Here is a 27,507-nt window from a genome sequence, read left to right as displayed (position 1 = left end):
GCCTTGACTCTGTGATGGGCATTGAGAGCCGCTGTATTATTTCCCAGTGATATTAGAGATGAACGGACATAAAGCATGTGGATATTGACATATGCAGGGCAGAGGCTTGAAGCAGTCTCTTCTGTTTGACTAAAATAGAATGAAGTGAGAAGGCAATTTGAGACGTGATGTATTGAACGTGGTGTCATGAGAATACGCAGTGCATATGGTTTCACACAGAGTACTGTAGCTGTGTATAACTGAATCACACACTTCATATGGTCTTTATTTCACACACATTCTGTAAGTGTTCTTGGGTCTTTACCTGCCAAGTAACTGCTCCGCTTTAGTGCTAAGTGGGAGCACAACTGGAAGCAGAAGGAGCAATTTTGTTCAAGATCACTGGCTTTGAAAGAGTTAAGGAATTTTTGCCCTGGCTGAAAGGGAAGAGGGAGAGAAAGAGAGAGAGAGGAGAGGATGAGGGAGAGTTATTGCTGCCAGAGCGCATGAGGAGGAGGAGGAGGTGGGGGAAGAGAAGGAGGGACAAGAGTGAGAGAGAGTTGCCTGTCTGCCTGTGTTTGTGAGTATGTGAGTGTGTGTGTGCGTGTAAGTGTGTGTGTAAGTGTGTGTGTATGAGTCCACGCTCGCCACAGTGAGTGTATGCGTACTGACACCTGGCACTCGCCCTCCCTCGCTGCTCACATTGTGGAGAGCTCTCTGCCTGTCTGGGCCATTCTTTACCTCACTCTCCCTCTTTTCCTTTCTATTTCCTCCCTCTATCTTTTGTCCTCTTCACTCTGCCTTTTTCTCCCTGTGTTGTTTTCCCCTCTCCACGTCCCTGTTATCTCCTCCTTTTGTTAAAGATCTCCCTTACTATGGTGCAGGATTTTTATTGCCCGGACAGACGAGGCGCTGAACTGACAAAGGTGAGGCGACTGAATTGGGGTGGGTGGATGGGTGGGTGGATTGACGGGGATGCAGGAATGTCTGGATGTGGACAGTGCATTGACTAAAGCAGCTGTTCATCTACACATAGCTGGTAATTGTTTCTTGTAGCTTTTTGGATTGTTTCACAAGTCTGGGCAGCTCTTGATCTCAAACAAGCCTCTGTGTGCACTGTGTAGGCGTATGAATGTGTACTTTGAAAGGTGAAAGGTTCAAGTACGTGATTTAAGAGCAGTTTTGAGTGTCACGTTTTTGTTTTTTTTTTTGACTGGTGTCAGCAGTGTGCGTTAAACCTTCTCGTGCGCTGATTTGTTTGCTCTGTTGTGGCTGCCGGGTGCGGTGTCACCTTGACCCAGGTAGCAGGCTTTCACAGCAATCAGTGTCTTGTTGGCATCATACCACACCTTAACCATGGACACTGGTTGTGTGTGTTCCATCAGATAGATGCTGAAGATAAATTTAGAGTGAAATAACAACAGAGGCCATGGCGACTGACCGATGGCTAGTAGAAGGGGAACTGTTATAAGAGACAGAAATGAAAGATTGAGTGTCTTATTGGAGAGGCACTGTTCTTTATGAAATCTGTCACTTTATTTCTCTAGACAGTTTATAACAGAAGATTTTTTTGCTATATTTTTTAAAATACACCCTCTTTTTCTTTGCTCCTCCAAAGCGTTTTATCAGAAATCCATCTCCCAATCCCCAAAACACATTCCCAGCCTTTTTCTTGACTTCAGCATGCTTTAATATTTTAAATATGCCTGGTTATTTAACTTTACTTTCTAAACTAGCGTTAAACTGTTTGAATTACCAAATACTGAACAAAGTTAATTGCATTGTTGTCTTTTATAATTAGTTTACTCCATGTTTAAGGCACCATCATGAAAACTGTCTTGCAATGTTTTTTTTTTTTTCTTATTTTTCGGTGTCTAATAGTAGTTTATAATACACATGCACCTTCTGATGGAAAACAGGTATTTGCCAAAATTTTAAATGGGAAAAAATGAATAAAAATCATCTCTTTGGTCATCTTTTAGGCTTCATAAACAAACTTCACTGTGCATCTTTTGTGGTGTTTGGTTTTGCAACTAAATCCATGATGTTATTGTCAATAGATGCTCACATTACAAGTAAAATGCCCTCAGATAAATAGTTGTTGGTGCTCATTCTCCACTCAGATGTCATGAAACAACACCAGAATTACAAAAGAGCTACAAGATGATGTCATTAAAGCTATGATACGGAACGACAAGGCCTGTGATATGTTTATTGGATTGTTTACTCTGATAGTGTTTTCAATTTTGTTCAAATTCTGCAATATCTCTTTCCATTGGTTGCTAGTAAATGGTGTCATATTGGTGGCTAATGTTACTTGAAGTTGTTTTCTTACAGTGAAATAACAAAATGTGTCTTCATGCATGTCTAAAGGTAATGTGAATAAAACTTCAACGCGCTGCTTTGTCTACGAACGTTACTTGTTTGCCTGTTACAGCAGATAAATCATCAAACACCAAATCCCATGATCCCACGGCACTTCACGATGCCATGTACCACTCTCTTTACATTTTTTTTTACAGAAATTACATAATGCGACTGACTGGAAATGCAATTATGCAAATGATCTTGTAATAACTGTGACAGCATATAAAGGTTTATGACACAGTTTACACTCCAAGGTAAACGTTTTATGTTGTGATCTGTACTGAAAATAACGCATTGGTGTTTTCGGAGCGGTATTAACGCTCAGCCCCGCTCACTCGTCATCCACTTCCTCTGTCACTCTAATTTCTTCTCTCTCCCCCTCACTCTGTCATCGCTTACTGTAACTCTCTCCTCCTTTCGCTCTCTTGCACACCCCGTTACTCTCTCTCCCACCCACTCAGATATTTCTGGAGAACAAAAGGATTGAGAAGAGAGAGAGATAAAACAGTAGAGCAGGGGAAGGCTTAATGTACCAGCCCTGCGTAGGCTAATGAGTCTTCACCACTACATCCCCTCTCTTCCTCCCATCCTCCTCCTTTATCTCAAGCCTTGCTGTCTCCATTTATCCACATAATCTCATAACCAAACTTGTCCACCTCTCTCCTCTCAGGTTCTCCCACCTGAAATGATTTGCTTCTTCATTTTGTTCCTCTCTGTTCATCACCACCGTGTCTTCCCCTCATCCCTTTTTATCCCTCCATACATTAAAAATATTCATCAAAGCCTATTCTTACAGCCAGCTTCCAGTTCTTTCTTTCTCAGTTATCTTCATACTCCCTCTCATTGTCTTTTTTTTTTGTTATTGCCCACTCCTTCCACCCCTTCATCATCCATTTATTCTCATTATCACAGGTGTTAACTGTTGTAAATCCCTACTTCCTCACTCCTCTCATTAATTTATCTTATTTTTTTTCCCGAATCCTTCTTTTTTTTTAATCTGTTTTATTTTATCACAAATTTTTTTCCTCATATGTTTATTTATTCTTTCATCTTTTCTTCTCCTCCACAAACAAACAGCCGTCTGGATTGTGCATCGGGCTGTGAGAAATATGAAATAACATGGTGGCGTTGGCCCATTTAAATTTTTGATGCCATGCAGGACTTATCAGCCCCCCTTCTGCGGCAGAATCCTGTTGTTTTTGCCAGTCAGGAAACTGGGCTTTCATTGTGCCTCTTGATGTGGATGGGCTCATTATTGCTGCTCAGCGCTGTGTGCCTTTGAATAGCAGGAAGTGCCCATGCTAGCTGAGCATACTGAGGGATATTGTGTAGCTTCACGCCGCATAAAATAAAGGCAGCAAATCAGAATGTTGCGTAAGTGGACGCCGATGTTTGTCAGTGGTCACAAGAACTGGAATCTCAAGGACGTAACAGCCAGACATGGACTAACCCACTCCAGCTGTGTGTCCAAATGTATCTGTGTCTGGTAGTTATCGTGGCATCTCTAACCTACACTGTGTCTGTGTCTCTACTTGTCTGTCTCACTGTTGTAACTCTCCCTCTAGTCTGTGGCAGCCATGTTTGCCATCTCAGTAGCCATAACTCCGGCTGACACTTGCTGGAAGCGCAGGATTTATTAGGCTCTCAGATGCATTTGTCTGGCTCAACAGGTCTAATGATTGACAGTTATGCAAGTTTGCTTACATACGCACAGAGATGCATCCATTCTCTGTGAGCAAGTGTAAACACTGCATTTGATGTAAAACCAGGCGGGGGATGAGACAGAGGTGGAGCCCTACTTGTTTACAACCTTTTCACTGAGTTTGTTGCTAAGGAAACTGTCTGGCTGTCTCTCTTTACCTTTAAAAAAACATAAGATTCAGGGGAGTTTACCATATTGTTTTGTCTTCATGCTGTATGTTTATGCATTATTCGCCATTTGGTGGACAGGTGGTTCGGCTCTGTGATGTTTGCCAACACCATCCACACCATGCTTTGTTGTCATTCTCCTCTGATTCCTCTTACTATTTCAGATTCAGAAATTACATAATAGCAACAACATATGATAGGAATCAAAAACTCATTATACAACTTGTGATTGAATTAAAGTACTACATTTCTATAGTGTCTTCCAGTTTATAATAGAAAACAACGATTTACAGACTACACCCAAACAGTTCTGGATGACTAGATAATGGCAATACATAAAATATTAATGTAAGAAGAGAGCAGTATGTGAAAAACATGTCACTCACACCACAATCTACACTCTGACCTACATCCTGGATCTCTGTTGGACTCCGTATTTGAGCGATATATGATTTTATTGTATTTTCATAAATGCATAGTTAGTTATAATAAGTGTGGTCAGGTTTACTGGTCAGTACACTAATGTCAGACTCATTTATATAATAAATTTAGTGTTTAAACTGTAAAACAACTCTTTACTCCTTAACATTAGGGATGATTAATAAAATAAGATTGATAATTAATGCAGTTTAGGTTTTTTTTTTGGAAAATTATGGCACATGTTTTAGTAATTGAGTAATATAGTGAGCACCTGAAATTGCTAACTTTAACCAGAGATAATGGCAGAAAAGAATATTTTTATTATTATTATTATATATCTTTATTTAGGCAGGACAGTGCACATTAATGAACGCATTTATACATTCCATTTCAGTATAAACATGTAAATATGCCGGAGTTAGCGTCAGTGCTAATTTTCATCCGCAGTCCCCACTTAATAAATAACAGTAATCCGTGCAATACAAAGCAATACAGCAATATCCCTTTGCTGACTTGCACTTTCTATCTCAGATTTATAAAATGTTCAGCTCTTTGACAATAAAGAAAAACACAGTTAACTAGATTTCGTCGGCTTTTATTCAATGCCACAAATCAACATGTGAAATCTCATTTGACATTCATTGTTCCAATTATTTTTATCAATATTTTTAGTGTGATAGTATTTTTGGCCAAATTACTCAGCCTTACCTAATACTGGTCAGGCTCCATTTGAAGTTTTTATACATCAAGCTCTGCCTTAAATATGCATCCTGTGCTCATTTCACCAGATAACCGCTTGTGAAGGAGGTTTGTAAAATCATTAAAATCATATACATCTTTCAGTACTAATGTTGAACATGTTTTTGCTGAAGCATGGAATTATGATAACTGCTACTGTAACATAGCAATACATGTGATCTAACAGCAGCGGTTCAGGTTAACACACAAGCGCACTGTTTAAACGCATCGCATTCTAAAAATAGACAGCATATGGTACAGTATTATATGGAATGGCTGTCATGTACATGATAAAGGACATCCAGCCCCATTCAGTAGCCTACTTTCTTCTCATCATGTATAACCGCGTGTTGGTGTCGGCTGTGGCACTGCAGGCTCTACAATTCCCCGGTCTATTTTATATTTAATGTGTATTTCATTATTCAGGCCCGCTTGTTTGCAGTTGTAGACCCAGCTCCATTGCAATTGAGCTGGTGTGTGGGTAAAGTCTGCGTGTGTGTCTGTAGTTTTCTGTCTCTTCTGTCGTCACAATGACACTGGGAACAGAGAGAAATATTGCATTGCTGTGGGCAAGTAAAGGATAAGAATAACAGAGTGCATTAAAAGAGGGCACAGCAGCAAGGACAGTCTCTCGTATCTCTCTCTCTCTCCCTGTTTCACCTTCTCTGTCCTCCACGGTGCATCTGTTACTATGGCCACACTATGCTTCAGCTCTCGTATTTCTTATGGTATCTCCATCTCTTCCTCTTTTTTTTTCCTTTTCCTTTCTCCTAATTGTTATCCCCTCGCAGGTTGAAAGCTTTGCACTCAGATTGGGAAAAAAGCAGGAAAACAAAATGACATCTTGCCCGTCTGCCTCTGGCCTTTCACTATCCAACATCAAACACCCTCTTTATGGTCGTGTTTCTGTGCTTGTGGCTATTTTTGAGATACTGTATGCTGGGCTTTTTTTTCACCCTGTTTTCTGTTTGGCATTTTGCTGGTGTTCTGAAAGAAGAAGTGCACTTTGTGGTTGTGGCCCAAATAAATGGCACCAAACCTTAAATCATTATATAAATAGATAAAGAAGAAATTGCACTCTACTATTTGGAGTAGCTTCTGTTTAATTGAATTTTTGTTGTTGTTCCCTCTGCTTCAGAAAAACCTCTACCTTTTTTCTACAGAAAGCTTTTTTTTTTAACATGCTTGCATGGAGCACCTCCAGTTAGATGAAATTCTATCAAAATATAACTCATTTTCAGAGCTATGAGTCTTCAGAGGGACTATCACTAAATGGCCACTCGACTAAATAATTTTCATTAGTCATACAGCCTGCAGATAGCACAGGCAATGTTAAATTACCTGCTGTATGAACCTGTGAGAGATAATTTTGACTGTTGCATCATACATTAATCTACAGCCTGGAGCTGTGTTTCTGACCGCGGATACAGTGCTGCCCATGTCAATTGTTTGTTTGCATTCCATTATATGAACTTTAATGCAAGTCAAGTCAGGATGATTTTTGCCATTGAAAACCTGTTGAAATTGAATTATGCGCTTGTATTGTAGCCTGTAATTTCCCAGAGCTAATGGTGATGTTTTGAAATCCCTTGTTGTCTGACAATCTAACAGTAACCCAAAACTGAGAGATAGAGATTTTTAATTAACAGTAATATATAATGAGCCAAGCAGAAGATCCTCATATCTGATGGGCATTTTCATCAAATCAAAGTGATTGGCAATGTTTTTTGTTAATGTTTTTCCATTTAATGTCTTTTCATCTGTCTTTCATTATCTGTAGTAGCAAAGTCTCATTTTCTTCTGTCTGAAATGCAAAGGGTAAAGAAATAATCATTTTCCTTCTGCCATGGTGATGTGATGTAGAGCAAAGTAATACAGATGCTAATATAGGAGTAGTTTTTTTTCCTGGTTTGATATTGTGTTCCTGGTTTTCTATGGTGGAATAGTTGAGTTTGATAAAACATCTCTAAATCCTCAGATATACCTGATCTTGTAAGAATTAGTTCATTCTCAGTGGAGCTTGCGAAGTTGAGATTAAGGTGTGGTACAAACTATTGCTTCCTCATTTCTGGTTTTGTGGTAAAGCTTTTAATTCCTCACAGTACAGAGGTGCTTTAAGCATCAGGAATAAGGTATTTGAAGGCTCAAATTCAGCAGGTTTCCTCTGTAAGCTGCTCTACGGTAATAGCTCAGGTTGTCATTCAGTAACGCATTAATTTGAAAGGCACTAAATATCTCTTGCTGTAATGAATGAGCTGTGGCTGCTGCAGGAGCTCCTTCTTTCTGCCTCCCTTTGCGGATTTATCCCCACCTTTTCTCATTAAACACTGTTCATCAGTGCAGAGAGAAGCATCTGCAACCTTAGCGGGAGTCACACACCCTGCACCTCCCTCTATAGACAGCCGGAGGTCAAAGGGAAGTGGAGGTGATACTGTTTTGGCGCTGTGGATCGACTGAATCAAAGCAACACAATAACAGCACTTTTCTCTCGAAGCCAAGAGCAGTATTGCAGTGGTTGGCCTCGTAGAATGCATGCCAAGGTTACGTCTCCACTAATGACTGCTGACTGAAATGAAGAGCTAAATAAGAAATGAGTTCATTGAAAGAAATGTGGTATTATTAATTTAATGGAAAAAAGACACTAAGCGTAAGCATGGCTACATTAAAAACAAGTGATGCCAGGCACAACAAACCCCGCCCCTTGCATATATTTTGCCCATTGTAAGTAAATTGGAAGATTTGAAAAATTCATAAAAACTTTGAATTTTGGCTGACTGTTCCCAAAATGTAATGGGGTCCATTCTAGGTCACTGGCAATTTATAAACCAAATTTGTTATAAATTCACCCAATAGTTTTGCTACTACAGACATGTGAAATTTCACCCATTATAAGTAAATGGGGAAAAAATGATTTAAAAAATTCATAAAAATGGAAACTTTGACCTACTTTTCTCAAAATGTAATGACATCTATTCTGGGTCACTGACAGACTATAAACCCAATTTGGTATGAATTCAACTCGTAGTTTTGCTGCTAGAGTGTTAACAAAGTTAGTTATTAAGTGAGTTATCTTGCTAACAGACAGACAAAACCATCACCACCAAAATTTAATCATTTGTTCCTTGTGCCAGTATCAACATTTCCTGAAAATTTCATCCAAATCCATCCATAAATTTTTTGCGTTATCTTGCTTACAGACAGATGAACAAACAACGCCCCCCCACCCCACCCCCCAATCTCCACCACAATTTAGTCATTTGTTCCTTGTGCCAGTATTAACATTTCCTGAAAATTTCATGAAAATCCGTCCATAACTTTTTGAGTTATCTTGCTAACAGACAAACAAACAAACAAACAAACAAACTAGAAGCACTCAGAGAGTGCAGACCTCCACCAAGGCAGATCAGTGCCCCAGATTTGGATGAAAATTTCAGGAAATGTTGATACTGGCAAAAGGAACAAATGATTAAATTTTGGTGGTGATCGGGGGTGGGGGTGAGGGGACACTGATCTACCTTGACGGAGGTCTGGGCTCTCTTTTCTAGAAGAGCACTCGTAGAACACAGACCTCCGCCAAGGCAGATCAGTGGCACCCCCACCACCACCACCACCCCCAATCACCACCAAAATTTAATCATTTGGTCCTTGTGGCAGTATTAACATTTCCTGAAATTGTCATCCAAATCTGTTCATAACTTTTTGAGTTATCGTGCACACAAACAGACAAACAGACAAACCAACAGCAACAAAAACATGACCTCCTTGGTGGAGATAACAAACAGACAGACAGACAGACAAACCCAGATGAAAACATAACCTCCACCGTTCCTCTTGGCGGAGGTAATAACTGAATAGTCATATAGTAGGTAACAATAATGTGCAATAACTCTTAAAGACCCAGAATTATATTTGTTGTGATTTCAAAATGAATTTTTTTCAACATTATCCTTTCCTTAGTGATTTATCACCTATCACATGCATATTTTCACTGAAAATCAGGTGTTTTCCTGTATTAAGATGTTCGTAAAAGCTCAGAGCAAATTCAAGAGTTATTATATCAAAACAGTCAAAAGGTGACTTTTTCAGCAAATGTATCATTAACTGAACACAAATACAAGTGTCTACAGTATTGTCATTTGTCAAACTGTGTTTTTAATGATGTAGATTCCTTTTCTGCCATTGGATTCCTTTAAAGTTTTACATACTGAATCGCTAAGCTCTCAAAATTTACTTTTAATCAACAAACCAAACATATGGTAAAAACAGATTTGGTATAAAAGGAGAGTGATGATCTGTTTAATACTTCTCTTCTTTTCCAAGCAAATTTAAATATACAATATTATCTAGTTTCAGCTTCTCATTTTTAAAGGCACAGTCAGATGCTTTTCATTTTTTAATACTATGAGTGCATTTGGACTGTTATACAGACAAACCAAACCAAATGAACAACTCTGGAAAATCATGACAGTTGCACAGTTTTCTGACAGTCTGTGTTTTTGTTGGGGGAAAAAACTGCAAAAGACAGTTTTAAAAAGTTAATGTTTGAAGCCCGAGACTGTATGTGTTAATATTTTAAGAGAGTTTGGCAGTAAAATCAAGACAAAATTAAAATGAGGGAGGTTTTCAATATCAAGCATATATAGACTACAAAAAAGCAGTGATGGCACAGGTTGGCTTTCCACATTTCCACGGTCCCTCGGTGTGTATGAGACTGTCAGGGATTAAAAATGGATAGAACAAAAGCATCGTTCTTCATTGGAACGCCTAAAGGCAGACCAGGAGCCATACCACCGTTTTAGTTCTCTGCTCATCCTCTTTCTCCCTCTGAATCCCAAGGTATCCAGAGCAAAATCCCTGTAACGCTTCCATTTCCGTTTGGTTATTTTTGCGGTTTGCTTTTCACTTCTACGCTTTGTGATGTAACCCCAGTGGTGTGTCAGACTGAAGGTAGGAGATGCTTGATATGGCCTTTCCCTTATTTTTTTCTTGTACCAGACTCTTATTCACTAGCTCTTCTTTTATTACAATTTTTTTTTTAAGGGAGACCACCCACTCAGTGTTGCGACACAGCTTTTTTCAGCATCGGATGGCAGTGTAGGAGTCGAAGCATATCACTCTCTTTTTTTTTTTTTTTCCTTTTTTTCTTCTCTCGCTCTCGATTACATGCACACACATTCTCAATTTCTCCCTACTTCCTCCATAATAACACCTCCATCTATCCAGGACACTGCTGAGTCGTAGTGCTGTCAGCCAGATCCTGACGCACTCAGCCCCTCACATATGCGTCACCTATCTGGCCCGGCGCCGCCACCGTGCTGCTCGCTGTCCTCCAGATAGGCCTCGGTGGCCAGGGTCATCGGCACTGGGCTTTTCTTCAAAGTGGGAGGGGGGAAAAGCATTAGTTCAGGCCACAGAGGTGCTTTTTTGTCACTGTTGTTATAGAAAAACACAGGTCATGTAGAGGCCAGGTACATCACTACAGATATAGGTTACATAATAATTACACATAGTAGATTTTGTCTGTTTTACTCTTAATTATTCTGTTAGATTGGTGTTATTTCAACCTTATAAACCTATGTAGACAAAGAGACGCCTTGATATAGTTATACATTTCGTGTGCTTACGTCAAATTTATTCCATTTTGTATATCTGTTATTTGCTATAATGACTGTCTTCGTTGCCTATATCCATAATGGACTGATTTATATGAAGAGGAAGTTTTTTCCACAGAAAATCCTTATGATTGCACCTGAGTTCCCTTTCTGCTCCTCTACAGTAGCAACAGTGCGATACTATCTGCCGTTTAACCCATAAAGACCCAGCACTACTTTTGTGGCAGTTCCCATATGAAATTTTCCTCCCTCCAAGTTTAACCTTTCTGAAGGGATTTATAACCATTTATTATTATATTAGCCTCTGTATTTTGTGTTTTTTTTTTTCAGTGAAAATCATGTATTTTCCTAAACTCAATTCACTGATTATGTAGATGTTCATAGAAGCCCAGATTAAAGTTGAGGGTTATTATATCAAAAACAGAGAAAACTGAAGAAAAAGTGACTTTTCCAGCAAAGATATCGTTAACTTAACATAAAAACAAGCATCTACTTCCACTGTGATTGATCCAACTTCATGGATTTTACTGGAGAATCAGTGTTGTAGAAGATGACGGTGTTTCCATGAGCCTCTGAATGTCCAAATGGGTCATATTTAACAACACATTTAGACCAATTATTTACATGCATTGATATTATTAATGGATCAACAGGTATTAAACAGTTTATATCAGTAGATGGTTTTGGTCACCAGTTTTTTTTTTTTTTTTTTTTGGGTCTAAATAGGTTAAAAATGAAAAGTATTCAAACACAGATTTCACAAGCACACAGTCCTGCACAAATCTTCTGCATTGAACAATTCAGTCAGTATCAAGTGTTGTATATGATGTGGTTTAAGGGAGACATCCACTGAAAAATCATTGTACTTTGGCCTGACTTATTCTAACAGTGCAATTTAAAATACATTTGAAAGCTGGGAACCCTACAGTTCAGACAAAATACCTTCATTCTAAACAACTCAAAAGCTATTTCATGGTGTGTAAACATTACATTTTCAGGAGACATTCCAGTACATCATATTCTGCTATTCTAATGCTAATGCTAAGCTAATGTTTTATTTGCTATTTTCATTTAGTTTTAAACAGGTGATGGTTATGATCTACTTCTATAAAGGCTCAAAGAGAGTGTAGGTTTTATTTTTTAATCTAAAAATATGGGTTTTTATCTCCTTTATTCAAGATTTCAAATGTAGCATTTCCACATTAAAATATCTAAAAATGACTAGGCCTATCTTATGTATTTTACTGACTCTTATCACTCAAATAATATCAAATGTGTCCAACACTGATCAAGCTTAGAGAATCATTTTGGTAAATTTTCAGTACCATCATTTCCACCAATAATTTGCAAGTATATTAATGTTATTTGTGGGGATTTCATGACATTTAAATGGAAAAACATGAAAATGTTAATACACATGCTATGCTTTTGCTGCGCTAGGTGAATTTTCATCAGCAAAACTACTGAAAACAACACCTCCCATGACCCCATGCAAGTCTACAATATCAGCTGTGTCTTATTTTAGTGCTTTGACAGAGAGATGCCTATCACCAGGTAAGGAACTGTGACAAACACATGCCACCACTATTGAATCAAAATATGAACAAATATTTAAGCAATCAGTGACGGAGATTTTTATTTTACTGTCACTTTACTGTATTTATTCATGAATATTGTTCAGAGGCTTAAAGATTTAAAGTATGGGCTTAAAGTAATACCTGTCTTACCTTTAGTCTTTAGCATAATCCCACATGATTGCAAACACTTGTAATGCAGGTCACTTTGTAGCTAGGACACAACGGGGGGAGGAATGAGAGATAAATGAAAAAAAAATGCGTGCATTGGGGTTTGTCATAGCACTCGTATAATCAACGGTTATGTAACAATAGGACAAATGGAGATACCCCTGTAATGCTTCTGGCATGACTGGGATCTAAAGAATATGTTCTGTTTATTTATTTATTCATTTTCATCCGCTCTTGCTGGGTAAATTGGAAGATACAACTGATTTACAGTTTGCTCTGGGCACGTAAAGCAATAAGTTGAAGCAGCAAATGAGCAGCGGTTACAACAAAGTCTCATCTAAATTGTTTGAGGGGCTTTTATCCCGTATATTAGGCCCTTTGGTTTTGAGTGTCTGCTTTGATTTGCCTCTTAAAAAAGGTATTTTTCCTAGATCAGCTGTAAGGCATGCACGGGTTCAAGTTGGATTTACATCAAAAGTGCCTGTAAATACGTCAGAACGTATGAACTGCACCATATGTTTGTGTGTTTTGTAGTACCATATGCAAGTTTAACAAATTAAAGCTATATGTGAATGAGCTCATGCTAGCTAAATTCCATTTCAAGTCCAGGATTTGTTGCATATTGTAGTGCTGTTCAGCAGGCAGTAGGCATTAGAAGAATTCTGAAGTGTCTACTACCCACACACTACACTGTTTTCTTTGCTTGCACACTGGCTGAATTTGAGCTCTGTTGGTTGTACAGGAGTATAGACGACACACATTACATCCAAAACTGATATGTGCGTTGTCCTAAATGCAGTTAACAGCTTGTGAAAGTGCTGGCTCCGCTGGGCCTCCTTCGACTGTTCCGCTCAGCACACCTGCATAATGCTGTCCCCGCAGAATCAATAGAGGACTCGTCTCTACTGGGGCTCTCACAGCTCAGGCAGTCCAGCCTCTCACAATGAAAGATTGCTTTTACTTTGACAGCACTTGTTCAATTCAGTGCACCACCTTCCTTTTGTATAGTATTTAAATGACCCACAGTGTAGGTTTGTAGTGTTTACGTCCCATGCACACTTCTTTAAATGTTCTTATTTGTGTGTTTAACACTTACCGACAACAGTCAATACTCAGTGGCTACTGAGGGTACACATCTTGCATGTCTTTGCCTCTTTGTCTTCTTTATATGTCTAAGTCTCAAATCTATAAAAGCAGAAAAAAATGAAATAAATAAGAATAAAAATAAAAAAGCAGAAAAATGAGTCAATGGTGAGAGACAAGTAATTTTTTGATTGCCTTCATTTCATTTACTCATATGATGTTTGTCCATTTCAAAGATGATTTTACAGGTCAAGAAAGTTGCATTATGTGGTAAAACTGTTGAAGTATCAGACGGTGAAAAGGCGTAAACAGAATGTCGCAGAGGTGATGTCATCGTAGCTACAATCTGTTCAGAGCCACTGAAGACGTCTCTGCAGCTTCACCATAACTAGACTTGTGGTATTTGTGGCCTCTTTTAATGCCTTTTCACTTCGGGGTGTCAAACTTATTTTAGTTCAGGGACCACATACTGCCCAGTGTGATCTCAAAATGGGCTGGACCTGTCAAATAACAGGCATAATAACCTATACATAATAATCCACATTTGTGTCTTTGTTTTAGTGTGAAAAAAGTAAAATTACAAGATGAAAAGTGTGAAATTGCACTTATTTTTCATATTTGTTCAGATTATTCACATTTTATTGTGAAAGGAGAGTTTGTAAATGTAAATATTTTCCTCATGTGATTTTACTTTTTTCACATTAAACCACGAATAGATGGAGCTGTCATTATTTGTAGATTATTATCTTATTGTTCTACTTGAGATCACATGGGGCTGTATGTGGCCCCTGAACTAAAACAACTTCGACATACTTCATGGTTAATATCTTTAGTGTAAATTTTGCACTTCACACATATATCTGGCAGGCTGGTTTTGGACCACGGGTTATATGTTTGACACCCCTGTTCTAGAGCAATGGAGTTAAAATGTGCGTAACATGCAATAAAATGTGTCAGTGATGTTTATCATGTGCAACGAGAAGTAGCCCTTTGAGCTGTTTAACACAAAACTAGATGTTTCTTTACAATCTACGCCACAATATGTGACTTTCCTGATTCGTAACATGATTTTTTTAAATCAACAAAAACCAGCAAATCAAACAGGATCAAAAAAATGTGTCATCTCCCCATTGACTCCCATTCATATTGTAGGTCCCATGGGGTACGCCAGAAGGGGCAGGATTTCAGCTCCCTAAATAGAAATCTTTTTAGTAATCAGCAGAGTTGCATAAATAACTAGATATACACATATCTTGGTGTGCATCTGGACAGCATGGACTGGTCCTTGAATGCAGATCAAAGTGATGAAAGGGACAAAGTTGGCTATTTTTCCTAAAAGAGGCTTTGATGGGTGCATGTTTTACTAGTCAGCGCTGTTCTATGTTGGGTTCTGCAGTATCAGATAAAAGAATGCAAGACAGCTGGTTTAGTATTTGGAGAGACGCTGGGCTCACTGTGGAGTGGTGTTGGACAGATGCATTAAGGTGGAGGACATCTTGGACAACCTGGATCGTCCTATTTATCCATTTGTGACAAACCAGAGAAGCAGCTCCAGTGGACGACTCATCTCACATTGATGTTGGACTGAAAGTTACAGGAGATGCGTCATTCTGGCTGCCATCAAACTGTATAATACCTTAAGTCGGATGATTATATTTCTTTTTTTTTTTGGCTTTGTTCTATCTTGTGCTGATGAAAAGCTAATTTCTCCTTAGACATGACTAATGGTGAACTTTATCTGTATCTGGATTATGGCTCTTAAATTCTGATTTCATTTTTTAGTCTTTCAGGCTGGCTTTTCAGATTAGTTTAGTGTTTTTCAGTGCATGAATAGTTTCATTTTTATTTTTGAGGATTTACCAGCTTCACTTTAGTTTTTATTCACTTTAAGAGTTTAGTGTATGGTTTTTCAGGTATTATAAGGAAAGCCTTGATTTTACAAAGACTGAAAAAGGATGAAAAAACGTGTGGTATTTTTTTTTTTTTTTTTTTTTTTTTTTTTATGTTTCTTTGGAGTTTAAGGGCAGCTGGAATCCACTATGCTGCTGTCACTCTCTGGTACCATTTTACAACTTCACAACTCTGGATCAGTTTCTGTGGCATCTTTATTCTTGAACCGACTTTAATATGGATATGGATTATAATAGAACTGCAGTGCAAATCTTTGGGGTTTTACCTGCAATTCTATTTTGTTTATTGTAGTTTTTATCTCACCAGCCGATAGGCCATGAGCTATTGTGAAGGCACTTTGTGTGTCTTTGTCATCATCTTCGTCGTCATCTTCGTTATCATCTTCGTTATCATCTTCGTCTTTGTTAGCAATTTCCTCAAACATCTTCTACTAGTTGGATTCATTTCAAATTTTGGATGTGGCTTCCATGGGATAATGTTTACAAATTTTGTTCACAGTTTTGAGAAATTTTGACCTTTTCATTTTTGACTAATTTTTTAAATAATAAAAATTTATTGTAACTTATAATGGGCCATATTTTAATGACTTATAAAATAGCAGTGTTTTTAGAGATATCAATATAGTTACTATTGAGCACTGATAGGAAGTCATATACATAGGAAGTCTTATACTTTCATTTAATTTGTTGAGTTGTCCTCCAGTGAAAATACCACCTACTTCTATTGGGAGGTTGATTTCCGACAGGATTCTAACATCGTAACATAGCAGCAGAACCTGAAAACCTCACAAATTCAAGTTGTTATTGATTCTTGATGGGACATGCTGGTGAGCAACAGGGCAATTGGTCCAGTTTTTATTAAATTTTTTCATGTTTTCGAAATATAATTTTTATGCTGGTGAACACAAACATTTTTTTCCTCTGCTCCTTTTAGTTTTATAATAATCCTGCTTGGTTGGCTTTTAAACTTTCTGACCCCTTGCTAGAAAATGGAGAATCCTCCTGTGTGTATGTAGGCTCTAGTTTTTGCATGTATTTGTGTCCTGTGGATGAATGAAAGTGGTTTCCTATTGTCTTACACTGGCAGGATGTCAGAACCCTCCACCCAGGGCTGGCTCACTGCAGCGGTGGACAGAAAACACTTGACTAGCTCTCTCACCTAACTTGCATGTGTGTTTATCCTTTGTTAAACTGGGGCATTTTTGCGTTAGCCTACACCAGGGCTGATGCTAATGAAGCTGTCCGCCAACTTTACAAGCGAGCAGATGTCTGCGCTCTCAAATGGCTCGGTGAGGCTCGCTGTGGTGTTGTGATTCATTAAGACGCTTGTTGTGATTCTGATTAAATCCTCTTTTAATTTATGTCAAACCTGAAAGGAAAAGTAGTTTTTGTAGTTTGCAAATTCACCTCAGCAGTGTTCTGTGTGATCTAGAGTTAATTGGTTTCAATGCCGTGCTCAAAGGCAGGGGCAGCACCGGCAGCAGGGAGCAATTTCTTCTGGCATCACAAGAATTTGGCTTAACTGAAATATTTGATCTCTGTGGAACTAACTACATTGCTCTGATTCACACCTGACATTTATCTGTAAAACTTTTACTCACTCTTTACTTTAATCTCTATTTTGGTAAATTACTCATATAATTCCCCAGGATATGCATGTACATCTATATACATGACATGCAGATTCTTCTTTATGTGTGTGTGTTGAATAAATGTCAGCCTGTTTTACTATTGCAGCGTGCACAGGTTTTACATCAGATTATAGCTTGCAGATATATAGCTTGTTTTATGTTTAGCTATCAAGGAAGAAGTGTATAATAGGATTCTATTATCTAATGCAAAAAAAAGCCTGAACCCCAGTATTAAAAGTTTTAACTGTTTAAATCTATTCTGATTTCTATGCATATATTTCATATTTCCAGTATGTTAATGTACATAATGTCTAAATGTGTGTGATGTATGATTTAATGCAGCATGGAGGAGGAATGGAGTAAAAAAAAAAACAAAACTCTTATGTCTTTTCAGAGTAATTCTATTGATTTCCTTGTGTTTAACCCTTCATCAGGCAAATGACTATTTTTGTCATTTCCACACACAATACAAGACAGTGACAGCCAGAGTTACAGTGAGGGCAGTGAGTCATCAACCTCAGGTCCAATGTGGTCTACAGGGTCTGTAAGGCCCACCTCTGCATGAATAGTGCTTTGTTAGGTACCATGTGGTAATGGTATTTATGTAAGTAATGATGTTCAAAGTGATAATGTGTATGTTGACAGGTTGTTCTAATGTTCTAAAAGTGATGTTCCTTTCACCTTACATGTGTTTTTCTTGTGTATATATATATATATATATATATATATATATATATATATATATATACATATATATATATATTCAGTTTTCCTAATCGGCTTACTATCTGTTATTTACATTATTAGGACTCTAAACAGATGTAATCTTATCATTAAGGAAGTAAAAGTAATGTGCTCTGTTGTATAGGGGTGTGTATTGCTGAGAATCTGGTGATACAAGACAAATCACAATACTAGGATCACGAAACGATATGTCATGATATATCATGATATTGTTAAAAAGGCAATTTTTTGTTTGTTTCTTTTTTTTTTAAATGATTATTTCCTGGAAGAACTGAATTACACCAGAAATCTGCACTAATACTAAACACAATTTTATTTGATCATAACAGAATCTAATGCCATATCACAAAATGTTCCTGTATTAAAACTTAAATTATATTTTACAGACATTACAGTTTAAGATCCTGCTCAAATGTTCATATTCTGTTAGTTCATAACTAACATCATAACATTATTTTTGTGTGATCCCATCAAAGGAACTAACGTGCCTCTCTCAGACAGTAACAAGGGCTTTTAGGATGCTTCAAATAACCATTATTTAATAAAAGTGTTGAATAATAATAAATAAGATATAAACAATAAAGAAAAACAAAAAACAAAAATGAACCTCCGCCATATCTGCATTTCAATAAATACCTAAAAATATGGATACAGTACTTTTTAATACGATACAGTATAGTTAAATGAAATATCGCGATATATTGCAGAACTGATATTTTGTAACATCCCTAATGTTGTATAAATGAGAGGTGGGGGTGGATTTTAATACATTTTCTTCTTTCCACTCCTTTTCGAGCAATACATATTAAATTTGTTTATTAATTTATTTAGTTATTACAAGTGTACATGGCAAGTGCTATATTGTCTTGATTGCCTCAATTTATTAATTTATTTGCTGCTATTAGTGCCTTGCACACACAAAAGTTTTGTTTTATTCTTTTGCTCGAAACAAATAAAAAGAAAGAAAAGAAAGAAGGAAAGATTTTTTTTTTTTTTTGCCAGTTATGGGTAAGGAACCAAATATGGTAACTTCATTGGCCTTGATTTTCTACATGACAATAAAAAGTTTGAAAAATTTCACAAAACTAATAAAGTCCTATTATGTCCTCCAATAACACACTAAGGTTGAAATGTTGAATGTCAGAGTATTTCTTTGAGTGCCTTATAAAGGGTTAACAAGATCAATCAGTACCACAGAAAATGCATTGAATGCTTTTGAAATTGTAATTTGTTTCACCTGCTCTCCTACATGTGACTTAGTCAGGCTCTTGGAGTTTTTCCTAGTTTCTGGTTGTCTGGCTTACCGTCAAACCCCCTGTGAGAATAACTAGTAATGACACTGTTATACATTGGCTTTCTGTCAAACGCAGTCACTTTAAGCTCTTGGTTTTGTTCAAAAGGTGATCACACAAAGGAGCACAATTTAAAGTAATCGGTCTCAGACAATACCTGGGAAAAAAAAACAAAAAACCTTGCGGTGCAGAGGTCACACTGTACACGGTGTAACACAGGAAAGGTTCATCAAAGTCAGTCTGAGCGATAATGATAGTGGAGTTCTCCGTCATGCTCCGTGGGATCACTATCAGATGTCATGCTGACTTCTTCCGTAATGATTCTTTGTCCAACTGCGAAATTGGCTTGCTCCTTTGACATCGTAACACAGCACCGTGGCATTACAGCTACAAAGAGTAGCCAACAGAGTAAGTGCACCATTATTTCTCCCGTTTAGGAGAGGGTCTTTTCATGATCAGAGAGCCCGGCTTTGCTTTTACATCCAGCTGAAATAGGATGTGGTTATAAAGTACAGATTGTCTGGTCTTCTTTGAATTGGAGCCAACTAACTGATACAGAGCTGTATTCTGTTGTGTTCTCATTTTTTTGTTGGCATGAGGAGTTGACACATGTTCAGTAAGGAACCAAAAGGACATTCCCAGTTTGTCTCTGTAGTTGGAATGAAAGCATGTCGTCTGTCACTGTAGGTCCTCCCCTTTTATGTCCTTTTGTGTAATAGGACATTGATCTGTGCTGCAGGATATTGCACTGTGATTACTGGTAACAAGTGAGTAATGCGCAAAGAAGAATAGAAGCTTTCACTTTGCCATAATAATGATGTGTTTCCCAAGTGTACAGAGAAATAAGTGCTCAAGAGAATGACGAGAAACAGTAAAGCCACATTTGCACTGTGGAATTTTCCAAATCCCAGCAACAAAAATCTCTAAATTGAAGGGTTAACATATAATTGACATTCAGTGGGTAAACTATAATTCAACCTGAATAAAACGTTTCACTTCCAGTAAAACCCACAGCCTTTTTTTTTTGTACCAAAAATCTGTAAGATGTGGCTGTTGGGTTCATTGTAATGTCCACCTTAATAACAATCAAAAGACTTTTTATGTTGGAAAAATAAGATTGGTAAAGTAGTAAAGACTCTTTTCACTATAATTATACCAACTGTGCAGTTTTTTGTTCTTTACTCATTTAATTAGTGCATCAGATAACACATTTTGAGCAAGAGAAGCAGGTTGCTCAAAACGTCACCTGAGGTGCTAATCAGATGCACCACAGGAGCATAGCAAGAGTGATCAAAATCTTTTACTCAACTGTTTCCTTTTATGCTCACAGCCTCATATTTGTATGCTAAATACATACTTTTTGGGGGCTATTTCTGCTTTATCTGATAATGACAAATGGAGCAAAATACACATGACAGATAGGGAGGGGCTGATTTAGCAGCTTTGAGCATAATCCACAATGATGCCACTGCTGGCATCATGCTCTATGGCTGAATAATATGCCTAAATAAATAAATAAAGATAGACAAACGGGGTATTTCCTTGGTTTTCAGATTGCATAGAAACTGTGATCTGGGTTCCAGTATTTTCCCTATGTTTGTGGAAGAAAGATGCACATCTTTAACTTGAGAATATATAGGATTTCACCTTCTTTTTGGATCATTACTGTTACCATGTAAAAATACAAAACAAAAAGGACAACATTTCAGCAAATGTAGAGCAGATGATACTTAAAGGGCACCCAAACTCCACCGGGGATCAAGCGCAACTGTTAGATTTGCTTAAAAAGTCTTTTAGCTTTATTATTCTCTGTATTGATTTCATGTTAATTTGGCGAGTTGATGCCCAAAATTGTTTGGGTATTACACCTGGTGTGTAATATATTTTCTGTGTAATAGTAGTTTATATTTTTATGCTCATTTTCTTTTGCATGACAATTTTAAATGCCACTTTGTTTTGTTTGTTTTAATTTCCTAGTTAAATTATTGTATTTCAATTTTTATACTTGTACTTTTATATGTATCTTAAATTCTCTTGGTATTCTTTGGATGGCAAAGTAAGATGTTCATTGTACAGGGAAACCTGTTTCTTTACTGTACACTGAATCCTTGAATCCTAATGGTAGCTGTGCAGCTCCTGCAATTTGAATATTTCATTTGTCCAAATAGGTATTTGGCAATGTTTCTGCTAAGAATGAACAAAATAGTAACATCATTCCTGTTCATAAAATAAAAATCTGGAAATTGTAGACAGTCAAGTACAGAGGTTCTCTCCTGTGGGGTGCAAGCACATGGGGGTGTTGCGAGTGTGTACAAATTTTTTTGGGTATGGGAGGGTACCAGTAGGCTCTGGTGTAGTGGAATCCTCTAGTAGCACAGGAAGCATGTGTAAGAAGTACTACCTAGAGAAGTATGGGAACAGTTAAGTTTTGACGGTGCCGTTTGTCTACATGAAAATAGTTAAAAAGCAACTTTATCTAGCCTCACTGGTGTGTATTTTCACGGCTCACTATTCGACTGATGCTTACACCTAGTGCGCATTGTCTCCAAGGTCTGAAGTGATTCTCACAGCATTGATTTTACTAGATGATAAGGCTCATCAGGTATACGAGGCAAAAAGCTGTTTTAGGTGGCTGTGCTGCTGGTGAACATGCTCCAGACAAAGGAGTCAGAAAAGATGTGGATCCATGTTTTTGTCTGTAAAGCAGAAAGCAAAGTTGACAAAACAAAAATGTAGTATTGCTCACAGTTCTCGCAAGCTTTCACATTTTTCAGCATTCCAAATTGGTCCGATTATTTGTTTAAAGCTGTTGACAGACACAAACTGACACGGTGGCTCAGGTCAGTGCGAATCTTCGGCCGAGGACTCGTCTCTACAATCAGTGTCAATCTCGGGCTGGCCCAGTTCTCACACAATCATGCCCCACGGCTTATTCTATCTGTCCATCGACAAGCTTGATCTTTCCACCAGTGAGCCAATCTAACCCGCTGTGTGGCTAAAGGCACGCAGTGTGTGAATCTGTGATGGGAGAGATAATACTTGAGTATTTGTTTGGGTTTTCTGGGCTGGCGGTGAAGCTCTGTGACGTGCAGAGCTTGCCAAAATATACACTTCTTTGCGATAAAAAGCCTTCATGCCTTTGTACTTAAAACAAATTCTTATCCATCAGCACATAGAATATCAATTAGGTCATTTTGTTTATTTACACTGTTAACATCTAATTAATATTGGTGGTATCTGAGTATTATGAGAGTGAATAATTTGTCCCAAGCATCCCCTGGTATTCATGCTGTACTCTAGATCCATCTGCAGTTGAACAGGATTATGAAACAATCCTCTGGTGACACTGACTGTGCTGCCTAGTGATCCCACCCCCCACCTCCCCGCCTTTCATCTCCATCCACTGTGGCTAATTCCGCCTGCCTGCTCCCTTGGGCGTAATTGATCCTCATATCATTAAGCGTATGTGGATCTATCTTGGGAAACGCCCACCGTTTCATCACTAGTCCATGCTCGCTCATTCAGCCGTAGAGGCCAGTTAGCTCTATGTGATAGTGGCTCTGACATAGGACTTCCTTCATGCAGCAGTAGTTGTAATGTAAACTATTTAGTTATCTGCACGGGCAAGCCTTAGATAGAGGTTCGCTCAGTGTTTAGTCTAACCATGGGCAGAAGGAAGACGTGGAGCCTGGCAGCACGCTCCCCCTTTGCCACCATAAGGGGCCGCCTCAGACCCAGGAGGAAGGGTGTGGAGGGCCTGTGTGTGAGCAGCCTCCTGGGGGTCTTACGCTCCCACACCTGGCTGATAGGAGAGGAGGAGGTGGCCATGCTTCTGGCCCGCACCTCCTTGCCACGCTACCAGCACTACCGAGCTCACTCTCTGTCTTTCTCTTTCTGCTCCTCATCTGCAGATGGTGGGAGCGAGGATTTGGCAGACCCCCGCTCACCCAGTCTAGACCCTCAGCTGGGCCACACCGGCCAAGGTAAGGAGATCAAAGTTTGTAAATACCTTTATATGAATACTCACAGAGAGACACATCTGTATCTGCACGGCTAAAACAGCTATACTTGTAAGCAACCAGCTGTTCTTAAATATCAGTCTGTAGGGTCAGATCCACCAGGAAAGTCAGCAACATTTGTCAACATTAGAATTAAACCATAGCCAGGAAAAAAAAAGAAACTAAAATGCTTAAAAGTTGTGTGTATTCAGGCAACTTTGAGACAGATATGTGAGATGGACTTAAAGTTTTTGAGAAGTTGTGGAGTGACCCCACTCTTGAAAGTAAAATACAGTCGCGGAAAAATTATTAGCCCTCCCTTTGTTTTCTTCAGTTTCTTATTCATTTTAATGCCTGGTACAACTGAAGGTACATTTGTTTGAACAAATATAATGATAACACCAAAAATAGCTCATAACAGTTTAATTTCAGAGCTGATATCTAGCCATTTTCCATGTTGTCTTGATAATAACCAAAATCACTTCAGTTCTTACATCAATATCTATGCCATTGTACTGACAAAAACAGTACTTTTAGGCATTCCATGTTTTCTTTTCTGTCTGTTTTAGTCACATGATACACACAGGAGTTAGTACTTGATTGCATAACCATTGTTTTTGATGACTTTTGATGGTCTAACTGATGGATGTACATTTGTCTTGTTTTGGGTTAAATCTGAATCACTACTTGCAGTATGTATATATACATACATACATACATATATGTGTGTGTGTGTGTGTGTGTGTGTGTGTGTCTGTACAGACAAATATGATCAATATAAGTAAAAGAAATATGAATGAATAAGAGTGCAACAACTAAGGTAAGATAAACCAGTTAAATTGGGTAGTTTTCTTAAAACCAGAATTATGGAATAAAATAAACTTTTCTTAAACAAATGCTAAAATATTAACAAATGGGTTTTATTAAAGGTCACTTAAAGACAGTCTAAAACTGAGAAATTGTGAAAGTGACGTCACTGTAAAACAGTTTTGTATTTATCTTGTTATTGATTAAATTTAATTTTAAATATTAGATGAAATATCTTATCGACATAAAAGTTGATATATTGTATTGATTATTTTTCTATTGAAAAACATGCTCAATACTTCATTAAAATGTCCTTTTTGCTGTGTGTCATGTTATAGGCTACAGTTTAGTCCTACAAGTGTGCGTGCTGGTCTATTAGTTATTACCCTGTTGGATATTAGAAAGTCTACCCTGTGCAGCCTCCACGCCTGAATGTCTATTATGTGAGTGAATGAGAGCTGAAAAGTGGCTATCAAAAAGCATGATATCCCACCTTTCCCTTCTCATTTTCCTCAGTACTTCTCTCCTGGCAGTCTTTTTCTGATGCTATTTCTTCTCCCCTAATTTTTTTCACAGTAGGAACTCCTGAAGGCCTTGTTTGCTGAGCAATTTTATTTGACTCTATGGCAGAAAACTTTATGACTACTGGAAATTAAGTTATATTTACGGGCAGGGAACTGCATGAATTTTATATTCTTGTAATGTTGTCTGTAAATCTATGTTGCTTCTGTGAAAATGGGCTGTATACAGCAGGAAAGAGTCAACAGGAGGTGTCAACAGTGGCACCAGGCAGCAATGTTTTGGGCAATTATGATTTCATTTTGCCCTTTTCTTTCTCTCGGTGCATGTTTTGAGCCGAACACCTCAGTGAGTGGGTGTCTGTGTTTATTTTGAGGCATGGAGTGGCTCATAAACATGTCTCTCATCATGGTCTAAAATAAAACTCTGTCATTTCTCCCTCCACGCTTTTGTTCTCTGGATCTCACCACTAAACTGTAGCTTTGCATCCCTCTCCACCCTTTTACTTTTTGATTTATGTTACAGCTTATCATGAAGGGTGAAAGAGACACACAGGCTTTGAGGCCAGCTTTGGGTGTCTTATTTACATGTCATCAATTTCTTTGCTTTATTTGAAAGTAATTCATTCTGTATTGGAATGAATGAAAAGCATATTATTTTGGAAATGAACTGACTCTTGACTACTGATAATTGCCATCAGAATACCAAGAGGGAACTTGGTATTCACACCAGGCTCTACATACAAGAGGAGAATTTCCATGCTGTGGCTGTTGTTTTTGCTTTTGCTGTTGCAGTGACATTCCCCAGTGAATGGATGGACCAACTCCAACACTGCTGGAGCCAGTGTGTGTGTTATTGCTTGCATGTGTGCAACTGTTTAGCTGTTTAGCATTACAGCAGTGATTTGTCCCCATCCTAACGGTCACACAGGCATCCACGGGGACTGGTGTCTGATAATGGCTTCATGTCTCACTGTGGTGGCTGTTATCTGATGCGAGACTGTTGCTTGACCAGTTGGTTTTTACAGCTCTGTCTGCAGGGAAATGGGAAGTCTGAGCCACAGCTGATTCACAAAATGGAGGAAATGTTTGGATGTTTACAGACAAGTGGCTGGTTTTAGTTCACAAGGGGAATGTGTGTGTATGAAGTTGGAAAAAAAAAAGAAAGGTCCAAGTTGTCATAATTTCTGTTTTTTGAAGAATGGGAGGAAAAGGTGGTTGGTGAGCGACAGTGTGGTGACTGGTTGTTTGGGCTTTGTCTGTTATTAGTGCTCATTGTGTGATGTTTTTTTCCCATTAAATAAAGTGTTCTCCTGTCATCATGACTGTGCTCTTTTGCATTTGCTTAAACACATTTCTTGTGGTTAAATAAATCCTTCTTTATTCTATTAAATTTGTATTGTGTTTGTGTGCTTGTAAAGGTCAGGGGTGCTCTTGTGTATAACAGTAGATGTAAACAGCACGTGCTGCCTGCAGGGCTGTTCTCTTCTGGGTCAGGCCATTCTAGTTTTGTCAATAGAGGTGTTGCACTGATACCAGAATCCATGTTCATTCTAGTACCACGCCAACCTAGTCACCAGAAAAAAGGGGTTTGCAAAGTATGTGCACATACAGTTATGGTGTCAAACTAAATGCCATTGGAGGTTCTCGTCATTTTTTTGTTTTTCCTCAGTAATAGTGGATGAGGTGGATGTCAGATACATGAAATTCTGGACTTTGCCATTAAAAGGGGGAGTTTGCATGTCAGTTCCCAGAGATATTTAGGACTGTGTTAGTAATAAAAGTTAGTTGGCTCTCGGTAACTCCCTTCTAGAGCAGGGGTGTCAAACATAAGGTCCAAAAACGGCCCATCAGTGGTTCCAGTCTGGCCTGTGGGATGAATTTACAAAGTGCAAAAATTACGCTGAAGATACTAATGGTTAAGAGTGTCAAACTCATTTTAGTTCAAGGGCCACATACAGCCTAAGTTCATCTCAAGTAGGTCAGAGCAGTAAAGTAATAGCATTATAACCTATAAATGATGACAGCTTTTAACAACAAAATTTTAGCAACATTATACTTGTTAATAAATGTTTTATGTCTTTGTAGATTCACTGTGATCTGTAAGGTGTACTGCACACATGTACATAAGTTGAGGCATAGTATTGTTAAAATGTACTTATTTTTCTTTCAGGTTGTTCAGGTTTTTCCCATTTTTTAAAGGATAGTTTGTAAATGTAAACATTTTTATAATTTAATAACATTTTTTGCACTAAAATAAAGGAAAAAATTGGAGTTCTTATTATTTATAGTTTATAATGGTATTATTTTACTGGTCCGGCCCAGTGATCAAATTGGGCTGTATGTGGCCCCTGAACTAAAATGAGTTTGACACCCCTGGTCCAGAGGCACACTCAGCCTAGGCTGGAATCTGCCGTAGACGTCATCTCTGCTCTGTCCTCTTCCTGTCTTCTTTGTCTTCGCTGTATCTGTTGAATCAAGTATGGAAACTGTGAGAAAATGGCTAAATCAACACTTTTGGCAGAGGAAATGACTGTGACTCGGTTTAAATATTAATAAATACATTGTGAGTCATTCTTTTCATCACATCTTTGCAAATTTTCCTGTATTAAACAGAGCAGAGGAAGCCATTGGGTTGAGAAATGTTCATTTTCTTTTTTGTAGGTAGTGCTGATAATATATAGTTTTCAGTTAAGGCAAGCTCTGGTCTTTCATTTACATTTAAGAAATGTATCAGAAGAGGTTAAAACACTATAATGCGAATATATGGATATGATATAGGGACAAAATTATG

General features: G+C 38.0%; 1 protein-coding gene across 8 annotated transcripts in view; it reads left to right on the top strand.

The window, feature by feature from the left end:
• The window catches only part of tanc2b (tetratricopeptide repeat, ankyrin repeat and coiled-coil containing 2b), a 178,639-nt gene that overhangs the window by 64,338 nt on the left and 86,794 nt on the right, over positions 1-27,507 (top strand). For 7 of the 8 annotated variants that reach the window (XM_030122666.1, XM_030122660.1, XM_030122661.1 and 4 more), the window contains exon 1: positions 22,934-23,373. In XM_030122666.1, the coding sequence (XP_029978526.1) occupies positions 23,055-23,373 (319 nt within the window). In that variant the 5' untranslated portion in view covers positions 22,934-23,054. Of the gene's footprint in view, positions 1-22,933; positions 23,374-27,507 lie in introns of those variants that run through there. The other variant, XM_030122662.1, reaches the window with a different exon arrangement.

Source organism: Sphaeramia orbicularis, chromosome 19 (genome assembly GCF_902148855.1).
Source record: "Sphaeramia orbicularis chromosome 19, fSphaOr1.1, whole genome shotgun sequence".
Lineage (NCBI taxonomy): Eukaryota > Metazoa > Chordata > Actinopteri > Kurtiformes > Apogonidae > Sphaeramia > Sphaeramia orbicularis.
This window is presented reverse-complemented; position numbering and strand designations above follow the sequence as displayed.